Below are 11380 nucleotides of genomic sequence, written 5' to 3'. Positions count from 1 at the left end.
CATTTACAATTCCCCCCATTCACACGCTCACACACATGTCCCCAAACAACAATTTGACAATTGTCCAGATTACATAGTTTCTAAACAATTAAACTAATTTAGTCCAGGAAAAAAAGAAAAAAAGAACCGTTGATGAGGAGTGCTAGGGCGAATCTAGTTTAGCACACGCGCACTTCACAGAGTAGGCGTTCTCTTACGTAAATATGCAAATACCTGATATAACTCTCGTTGGTCGGCGGACACGTCTATCAAATAACAGCCATGTCTAGATCATGGACAAGACTCGAATGACGAAAGGTTTTTAATTTGGTCCGGTTTATATACTGTATGGTGGAAACATATATTTAGGATTCGACCTTCTGTATTTGTTTTGAAGCAGATATTTTGTGACTCTACGCATGTCAAAGAGGAAGCAAGATGTTGAACAATTGTCAGAGCATTTCTACTGGTTGAACCGTTAACTGTGGGTTTTACGAAACGATCTGTCGAAAGCTAACCAGATTGGATATGATTTAACCCTATTCTGGTGGGCGACATTTGTAAATACGAGCCAAATGATGTCCGGAAAGCATTTCAAGGCTCATGAAGTCAGTTGCTGTATCAAATATTTCATATTTGGATTCAATATAATATTTTGGGTAAGTAAGTGTGCTAAATCACGTTTTCAGTGTCTATAATGGCTTTGTAGACTAGCCTACATCATATTGAAATGATTTTTAACCTTGGCCTGCGTTTCATATATGGGGGCAAATGGGCAAGGAATTTGTGTTATTAATGTTTTTTATGTCTTACATCAAGGGATGCAATAAATAAGATAATTGAACGAATTGAAATCTGAATGCAGTGCACATTAGGTAATTGGTCGACCGTTATTAACGTCGAATAGGGGCTTTATCAGGAGACTAACGTACGGGACTCCAATAATAGCCGAATCGATGGTAGGTGCAGCAATGTTGAACTGAAATAGTAGAATTATGGCTTATTTTGACAAACGCGGGGTCCGGACCTATACAGACAGCTTTCCCCATGCTGCTCGTTGTCATTATAATTATCCATATGTGATTACGTCATACTGATATTTTTTTGGTCATTAAATCTGTAGGTCCTACTGCTCATGGCATTCCTTAAATGAAATGCAAGCTATAGCAGTTTACATCATATAACAATGAATTAGGGTTGCCAACTGTCTCGTATTAGCCGGGATGTCGTTTATACTGGGCGAAATTGGTTTGTCCTATATTCATCCAATCACAGTCACCGCGTAAACGCGGCAATTCCTGCAAAGTAAGGTCTGTTGTTGTTCGGTCGGTGTGGCATATCAAGGAAATATAGATAAACCTGCAAAAAATAAAAGCTGCAGCTACAGCTACTGCAGCTACAACAAACAATGGGAACCAAAAAAGGTGGGTTTAGCCCGCGTTATTCCGTCTTGTATTCTCAATTATGGCCATGGAGGGGAGAATGACCTAACTCAGTATGCATCCACAGAAATGCACAAGAAGGCCACGCTAGCTAAAGGTGCTAGCAATATCGGTGCTAGCAATATGAGTATGAAGCTGCTGAGATTTATCTGTGCTTTCTCCACAACGTGGGGTGTGTTTTTGACCAACTCATAAAAAAGCTGGAGGAATCAACGCTCTGCATCAGATGTTTACGAGGAAGTCTAAAAGTTCAAAATGAAGATGCTTCAGCGGAAACAGGACAGTTTTTTTTGTTGATCACAGACCAAGCAGCTGATGGACAAAAAACTGTCAGCACAAAGGTCCAAGCAGCAACAGGAAGTTCTATGACACTGTCATTACATACATTGACAAGTGGTTTGATTTCTCACCAGAATATGTAATGGTGAAACTGAAACCAATCGTCCTCTATGAGGAGCTCTCCTTCACTGACCTGGAGCAGGTGGTGGTTGCCCTCAAAATGACAGAGACAGTCAGTATGGACCAACTCTGAAGAGTTGTGTGCTAGCTGGGAGGAAATACAGAAAGCCAGACAGGATACCAGAACATCCACCAGTGAGAAGTGGGTGGCAGTTTTCCGAAACCTAGGGAAAGCCAACTTGATCAACATGTTCAGGATTGTCTCATTTGTCCTCAGTGTGCCAGGCTCAAATGCCTTTGTAGAGAGGATTTTTTCTCTGATGACCATTAAATGGTCTGACTCAAGAAACAGATGCAGCACAGAGCTGATCAAAAATGAACTTCAAACATCTGTGAACTGTGACTTGTCATGTCATGACTTCTCTCTGGCTATGCAAAGGGACAAAGGACTGCTTGAATCAGTCAAGAGCAGCAACAAATATCCATAGAAAAAGTAGACTTGGTGAGTGACTCATGCCCTTTCTTCCTGTTTTGCATTTGAATAGTAAAAAAAAAATATCTGTAAAGGTCCAAATTGTGATTTCTTTGATCATTTATTTTGAGGTTTATTCACATGAGTTTACATAATGATACAGTTTTAGTAAAGCTATTGAGTAAATGCAATATAAAAATGCTTTGCCTTAACAATTGAATAAGAATATGATATACACTGTATATTCATTCACACAACACCATACCCACACCGCCGTGGCACCGTGCTAGATGGGTGTACCTAATAAACTGGCAGGTGAGTGTAGGTTGGCTTCAGCCAACCTCAGTGTTTGCAACATGCAAAATTTCAAATGTAATGTTAACATGTAATTACTCAAGTTGTAGCCTAAGTAGTCTACTGTCACAATACTCTATCATATTCATATTTTTCTCTACGGTAATTTCATTGTGCCTTTCTACCATGGCGGCAGGTTGCCAAGATGGACCAGTAACTGAAATATTGCTGGTTCAAGCAAAAAAGTGGCAACTGAACTGGAATTATACTGGCAGGTACCATCAACTGCATTTGTGCATCTGAGCAAGGCAATTACACTTCAACTGCTCTCCAGCTCTGTGGCTGACACTGCACCTCTCAACATGTGTGTATATATACAGTATATGGGGGCAGGTTGAGATATACAGTATACAAATTTCAGTTTCTTATGAAATGGACAATAGTGTATCTATTCTATTCAAATCTATCCTAAGGGACAATGTAATGTGGGAGCCAAAATTCATGATTGCCAAGTGACAATAGGTTGAGTGGCACTAAAGGATAAGGGGGCATTAATTACATTTACAGTATATCTAAAATAGATAAGAGTATACATGTAAATACATGTAAATACAAATGTTGTAACACGTTATATCATTTTTACCATCAATACACTCCAAAAAGACCAGAAAGCAAATGCAGATATGGTGCATGCGACGTGTTTCGACTATGTCTTCTGAAGTGAACCATTATACATCGGATTGATTGTTTGAGTCGTACAGTATAGTCTGTGATATCTGTTGACACAGTGCCTACCATTTGTTGCCATTGTAAGATGTTGCCGTGCTGATTGATAGGTTAGATTCTACATTCGGTAGACTACCGACGGAATCCTTGTCTTTTCAAAAATAATACAAATCATTTTGGGCTAATTATTTATTTTCATGTACTGTAGATCCTCACATCTTGTACAGCATAACCTGACAGATGATGTGAACTTCAGGTTAAACGTACACTACGGCACTCTAATACACTGTGAGGCAAATCTATTTGTTACAGATGGATGTGCCCTATATTCATTCACTTATGTTTGACTTCTGCTGTAAGGATGTAGATCCATTGATATATCCATTGATATCACCGGACACAATTAAGCATAGTCCTGGACTAAAAAGCGCTTTCTATTTGGAGATTCTGGGCCAGTTTCCTGAATATATGCCTCCTTGACTAAGAATAATTTTCAATGGACAATCTCAATTTGAACATGGTTTTTAGTCCAACACTAGGCTTAATCTGTATCAAGGAAACTGGCCCTTAGAGTGTTCTTTAGTACAGAACTAGTCCAGGCCTAGTTGAGCCTGGTCTAAGATCTGTTTTCCCTCATCAATAGCTTTTAGGGGTGTTGGTAGTATGCATTGATGGAAATGCAGGAGGCTGTTGTTCTTTAATATTTTTGTTCAAATTATTTCAGGGTTATACAATTTAGCATTTTAGTCTCACTCCATAGAGTTATGGCAGTTCTAAATTCCTGTCTGGAAAATTGCACGAATCCTCCTACACTTGAGAAATAATTGGTTGACGTTAACCTCAACAACATTCAGTACATTTCTCATATCTTGATGGTTGATTTAATGGTGGAATAATTTTCCTAAACCACAACTCAGTCGATAAGCCAGAGAGCATGTCTTTAGTTTTATATTAATAACTCATATCAAAAATACTTGTCTGTCTGTCTGTTCACAGTTACTTGGAGTGGCGTTCCTTGGCATAGGGCTTTGGGCATGGAGCGAGAAGGTGAGTCCAGCTGAGATCCCGGGGTGTCCTGTATCGTTAGATAACTAATTGTTTATTTATTTTTTATCTATCGGCCCCAGCCGCAAACTCAGGCTCTGTGTGTAGTTAATCCGACCCTCTCTGCCTAGTCATCACCATTTTACCTGCTGTTGTTGTGTTAGCTGATTAGCTGTTGTTGTCTCACCTGTTGTTTTAGCTAGCTCTCCCAATCAACACCTGTGATTAGTTTATGCCTCGCTGTATGTCTCTCTGAAATGTAAATATGCCTTGTATACTGTTGTTCAGGTTAGTTATCATTGTTTTAGTTTACAATGGAGCCCTTAGTTCCACTCTTCATACCTCTGATACCTCCTTAGTCCCAGCTCCCACACATGCAGTGACCTCAACCATTACAACCAGCATGTCCAGAGATGCAACCTCTGTTATCATCACCCAGTGCCTGGGCTTACCTCCGCTGTACCCACACCCCACCATACCCCTGTCTGCGCATTATGCCCTGAATATATTCTACCACGCCCAGAAACCTGCTCCTTTTATTCTTTGTCCCCAAAGCTCTAGGCGACCAGTTTTGATAGGCTTTAGCCGCACCCTCATCCTACTCCTCCTCTGTTCCGCGGGTGATGTGGAGGTAAACCCAGGCCCTGCATGTCCCCAGGCACCCTCATTTGTTGACTTCTGTGATCGAAAAGCCTTGGTTTCATGCATGTCATCATCAGAAGCCTCCTCCCTAAGTTTGTTTTACTCACTGCTTTAGCACACTCTGCCAACCCTGATGTCCTTGCTGTGTCTGAATCCTGGCTTAGGAAGGCCACCAAAAATGCTGATATTTCCATACCCAACTATAACATTTTCCGTCAAGATAGAACTGCCAAAGGGGGAGGAGTTGCAGTCTACTGCAGAGATAGCCTGCAAAGTAATGTCATACTTTCCAGGTCCATACCCAAACAGTTCGGACTTCTAGTTTTAAAAATTAATCTCTCCAGAAATAAGTCTCTCACTGTTGCCGCCTGCTGCCACCCCCCCTCAGCTCAGCTCTGGTCATTCTTTAAAGTAACTTCCTCACCATCTTAGATAAGCATGGTCCGTTCAGAAAATGCAGAACTAAGAACAGATATAGCCACTGGTTCACTCCAGACCTGACTGCCCTCGACCAGCACAAAACATCCTGTGGCGGACTGCAATAGCATCGAATAATCCCCGCGATATGCAACTGTTCAGGGAAGTCAGGAACCAATACACACAGTCAGTCAGGAAAGCAAAGGCCAGCTTTTTCAAGCAGACATTTGCATCCTGTAGCTCTAACTCCAAAAAGTTCTGGGAAACTGTAAAGTCCATGGAGAACAAGAGCACCTCCCAGCTGCCCACTGCACTGAGGCTAGGTAACACGGTCACCACCGATAAATCCATGATAATCTAAAACTTCAACAAGCATTTCTCAATGGCTGGCCATGCCTTCCTCCTGGCTACTCCAACTTTGGCCAACAGCTCCGCCCCCCCCACGCAGCTACTCGCCCAAGCCTCCCCAGCTTCTCCTTTACCCAAATCCAGATAGCAGATTTTCTGAAAGAGCTGCAAAACCTGGACCCGTACAAATCAGCTGGGCTTGACAATCTGGACCCTCTATTTCTGAAACTATCCGCCGCCAATGTCGCACCCCTATTACCAGCATGTTCAACCTCTCTTTCATATCATCTGAGATCCCCAAGGACTGGAAAGCTGCCGCGGTCACCCCCCTCTTCAAAGGGGGAGACACCCTGGACCCAAACTGTTACAGACCTATCCATCCTGCCCTGCCTATCTTAAGGTCTAAAGTCAACAAACAGATCACTGACCATCTCGAATCCCACCGTATCTTCTCTGCTGTGCAATCTGGTTCCCGAGCCGGTCACGGGCGCACCTCAGCCACGCTCAAGGTACTAAACGATATCATAACCGCCATCGATAAAAGACAGTACTGTGCAGCCGTCTTCATCGACCTGGCCAAGGCTTTCGACTCAGTCAATCACCATATTCTTATCGGCAGACTCAGTAGCCTCGGTTTTTCTAATGACTGCCTTGCCTGGTTCACCAACTACTTTGCAGACAGAGTTCAGTGTGTCAAATCGGAGGGCATGTTGTCCGGTCATCTGGCAGTCTCTATGGGGGTGCCACAGGGTTTAATTATCGGGCCGACTCTTTTCTCTGTATATATCAATGATGTTGCTCTTGCTGCGGGCGATTCCCTGATCCACCTCTACGCAGACGACACCATTCTGTATACTTCTGGCCCTTCCTTGGACACTGTGATATCTAACCTCCAAACGAGCTTCAATGCCATACAACACTCCTTCCATGGCCTCCAACTGCTCTTAAAACGCTAGTAAAACCAAATGCATGCTTTTCAACCGTTCGCTGCCTGCACCCGCACGCCCGACTAGCATCACCACCCTGGATTGTTCCGACCTAGAATATGTGGACATCTATAAGTACCTAGGTGTCTGGCTAGACTGTAAACTCTCCTTCCAGACTCATATCAAACATCTCCAATCCAAAATCAAATCTAGAATCGTCTTTCTATTTCGCAACAAGCTTCCTTCACTCACGCCGCCAAACTTACCTTAGTAAAACTGACTATCCTACCGATCCTCGACTTCGGCGATGTCATCTACAAAATAGCTTCCAATACTCTACTCAGCAAACTGGATGCAGTTTATCACAGTGCCATCCGTTTTGTTACTAAAGCACCTTATACCACCACTGCGACCTGTATGCTCTAGTCGGCTGGCCCTCGCTACATATTCATCGCCAGACCCACTGGCTCCAGGACATCTACAAGTCCATGCTAGGTAAAGCTCCGCCTTGTCTCAGTTCACTGGTCACGATGGCAACACCCACCCGTAGCACGCACTCCAGCAGGTGTATCTCACTCATCATCTGTCAGGACCTGGTTCCGAACCCAGGTCTCCGGAGTGAGAAACAGTCACTTAACCAACTGAGCCACGAATAGTCGGCAGAACCCAAAAGATGAGGCAGACACAGCAGTACTTGAGACGGTGTATTTAATGAAGTAAAAAGTGAAGTCCTTCAGGAAAACATGTAACTCCACAACCTCAAAAGGAATTCCACAAGAACAAAGGTAATCCTCCAAGACAAAAAGGTAAATCCACAAGGTGGTAGGTATAGCATAAAAAGCCTCAAAAGATACTCAAAAAATAAATAAACAAGAACAAAAAACAGAATTCCACAAGAGAGTCCACCGGGATCAACAAGAGTTCACAGAATACTAGGGCTGGGTGCTAACATACAAACACAGAGCAAATAACTGAGGAAAACTAAGGGTTTAAATACAATCAGGGGAAACGAGGCACAGGTGCAAATAATAAATGGGATCAAGGGAAAACAAAAGGTCAAAAAGCACAATGGGGGCATCTAGTGACCAAAAACCGGAACAACCCTGGCCAAATCCTGACATCATCCCTAAAGCCAACACCTCATTTGGTCGCCTTTTCTTCTAGTTCTCTGCTGCCTGTGACTGGAACGAATTGCAAAAATCGCTGAAGTTGGAGACTTTTATCTCCCTCACCAACTTTAAACATCTGATTATCTGAGCAGCTAACCGATCACTGCAGCGGTACATAGTCCATTGGTAAATAGCCCACCCAATTTACCTACCTCATCCCCATACTGTTTTTATTTTATTTACTTTTCTGCTCTTTTGCACACCAGTATCTCTACCTGCACATGACCATCTGATCATTTATCACTCCAGTGTTAATCTGCTAAATTGTAATTATTCGCCTACCTCCTCATGCCTTTTGCACACTATGTATATAGACTCTTTTTTGTTTTTTTTTTGTTCTACTGTGTTATTGACTTGTTTATTGTTTACTCCATGTGTAACTCTGTGTTGTTGTCTGATCACACTGCTATGCCTTATCTTGGCTAGGTCGCAGTTGTAAATGAGAACTTGTTCTCAACTAGACTACCTGGTTAAATAAAGGTGAAATAAAAAATAAAAAAATGATCTGCTAGCTGACTGCTCAAAGAATTTGTAACACTTTCGAGTGTCTGCAGGTATAGTGCATTATAATGCACTTATAATGCATTGTAAAACCTTTTGAGCATAATGTCTTATAATGAATAAATAGTGATCCACACTACATACCAGCCAATTTGAGTTAGTTGAAATGTCGACATTTCAACATTATAAGCCTGTTTATAAGACATTATAAAGGCTCATATACATGCTTATAACAAGTTATAAAGCATTATGCTTGCAGGCTTTAAGTAAAGTGTTACTGAAGAGATCCTAGTGTAATTTATTATTTCTGTTCTACCAATAAAGAAGTATCATATGTCATATTAATAGATCACAGGTTTATAAGTCTATGACGAGACTGACCCATGTTAAATAGTGTTCCACACCCATCTGCCCTGCATGTGATTTATTTCTGTTAAAATTTAAAAAACACTGGAGTTTTCCAGTGGGAAGCATGACTTCACAATGACTCCTGAATGGATTGGACACATTCACAGGTTCATTTTTATTTATTAGGGATCCCAATTTTTTCATTGTGTTTGCTCCTCTTTTGGCTTATATTTCTAAGCTGTCATGAAGGCGGTGTGTATGTGCATGCATATATGTGTGTGCGTGTACATATCCAGGCGTGGATTTGTGCGTGCGTGCATGTGTGAGCCCTTGTACAATATACTGTATGCTTGTGTCTTTGTCATGAGAGTCCTAGAGTGCAATCATTTTAGTATGTCCAATAAGGTCTCCATTGCTCAAGCTTTGTGTTTCAAACTATAAAACAGTTGACATGATTGACTATGAATAAAAAAACATAATTTATTGACTATTCATGAGTCAATTATATCTAGTGATCTCTCCCCCCCTCTCTCTCTCTTCCCCCCCAGGGGGTGCTCTCCAACATCTCATCCATCACAGACCTGGGGGGCTTTGACCCCGTCTGGCTCTTCCTGGTGGTGGGAGGAGTTATGTTTATCCTTGGCTTTGCTGGTTGTATCGGAGCACTGAGGGAGAACTCTTTCCTTCTCAAGTTTGTATGTTCACCTTTTTATTCGAGAGCATTATATTTTACATTGATATGACATAACATTGGAAGTATTTTTCATCCCCCTGTCAATACTTAACCCTACCCTACCAAGCAATTATATGGCCACTCCAATGTGTGTACTAAACCACAGCTTTGAGCAAGTGTTTGTTTTTTGTTGTTTGGACTGGTGAATTATTGCTCACAATTATGTCTTAATGACTTCTTTATTACATTGTGATGTATTTTATGAAGTCATGGTTATGTCAGTTTGTATAAGGGCGTTTTGTTAACATCTTTTTAACATCCAGAAAATAATGTCTTTATCAGGTTGTAATATCAACCAAAATATGACCTCTTTCCCATGACTTCTTGATGTCGTCATGAAAGAGGCCTTGGGTAAAATAGACCATTTGGCTGTAATCTGGTTATATGATGACTTCTCAACCAGAAAACCAGTTTAACAACCAGAAACATTTTCCCCCCTGGGGATTGGTGGGCCTTTGATAGAAATGAGGTACACTCTTAGAAAAAAGGTGTTATCTAGAACCTAAAACGGTTCTTCGGCTGTCCCCATAGGAGAACCCTTTGAAGAACTCTTTTTGGTTCCAGGTAGAACCATTTCCACAGAGGATTTTTACATGGAACTCAAAAGGCTTCTACCTGAAACCAAACATGTTTATCCTATGGGGACAGCCGAAGAACCCTTTCGGAAGTCTTTTTTCAAAGAGTGTAGATGAAAGGGGGTTTTAGGTTTATGACAAAAAGCTTTATATTGAGTCTTATAAACCAAGTCAACATCTTAGAAGAGCTCTATTATAAAATGTCAATGGAATGTTGAATGGATTGGCAATGAATTGTTAGAGGTACAGAATGGATTCATTCTCTCTCTTGAACTGGGTGATGGAGGGGGTAGCTGAAAGTAGAAAGCTTGAAAACAACAAGTGATTACTAATGTGTTTGCATAATATATTTGGCTGGCAGTGTTGATTAGTTCAATTTTTTAAAGTTCAGTTGCTTTATCTACAAATATGTAGCATTTGTTCATGTTTCATATACTGTGATATGCTTTGATCCAGAGGGAAACATTTGGAATGCTAAATAATGACTTCATGTCCTGGCTGTGAACTGTTTTGCTGGTTGTAGAGACCACATTTATACGTGCATACTATTGTTTGTATAGATGAACGTTGTACCTTCAGGCATTTGGAAATTACAAAAAAGTATAAACACCATGGGACCATGCAGCCGTCATACCTCTCAGGATGGAGACACGTTCTGTCTCTTAGAGACGAACGTACTTTGGTGCGAAAAGTGCAAATCAATCCCAGAGCAACAGCAAAGGACCTTGTGAAGATGCTGGAGGAAACAGGTACAAAAGTATCTATATCCACAGTAAAACGAGTCCTATATCGACATAACTGAAAGGCCGCTCAGCAAGGAAGAAGCCACTGCTCCAAAACCGCCATGTCTCGTTTGCAACTGCACATGGGGACAAAGATCGTACTTTTTAGAGAAATGTCCTCTGGTCTGGTGAAACAAAAATAGAACTGTTTGGTCATAATGACTATTATTATGTTTGGAGGAAAAAGGGGGAGGTATTGCAAGCCGAAGAACACCATCCCAACTGCGAACACGGGAGTGGCAGCATCATGTTGTGAGGGTGCTTTGCTGCAGGAAGGACTGGTGCACTTCACAAAATAGATGGCTTCATGAGGAAGGAAAATTATGTGGATATATTGAAGCAACAGTTCAAGACATCAGTCTGGAAGTTAAAGCTTGATAGCAAATGGATCTTCCAAATGGACAATGACCCCAAGCATACTTCCAAAGTTGTGGCAAAATGGCTTAAGGACAACAAAGTCAATAATATATAATATAATATATGCCATTTAGCAGACACTTTTATCCAAAGCGACTTACAGTCATGTGTGCATACATTCTACGTACGGGTGGTCCCGGGAATCGAACCCACTACCCTGGCGTTA

At 41.5% G+C, this 11380-nt stretch overlaps 1 protein-coding gene across 1 annotated transcript in view; it reads left to right on the top strand.

Moving 5' to 3' along the window:
- The first annotated feature begins 264 nt into the window (after positions 1–264).
- Positions 265–11380, top strand: part of LOC124002138 (tetraspanin-5-like) — a 30351-nt gene continuing 19235 nt past the window's right edge. Inside the window, exons 1-3 of the mRNA XM_046309441.1 lie at positions 265–638; positions 4309–4359; positions 9256–9402. Coding sequence (XP_046165397.1) covers positions 555–638; positions 4309–4359; positions 9256–9402 — 282 coding nt within the window. The 5' untranslated portion in view covers positions 265–554. The remainder of the gene's footprint in view (positions 639–4308; positions 4360–9255; positions 9403–11380) is intronic.

The sequence above is a fragment of the Oncorhynchus gorbuscha genome, linkage group LG17 (genome assembly GCF_021184085.1).
Source record: "Oncorhynchus gorbuscha isolate QuinsamMale2020 ecotype Even-year linkage group LG17, OgorEven_v1.0, whole genome shotgun sequence".
Lineage (NCBI taxonomy): Eukaryota > Metazoa > Chordata > Actinopteri > Salmoniformes > Salmonidae > Oncorhynchus > Oncorhynchus gorbuscha.
Note: the sequence above shows the minus strand (reverse complement) of the source record. Positions and strands in the feature narration are given on the sequence as shown.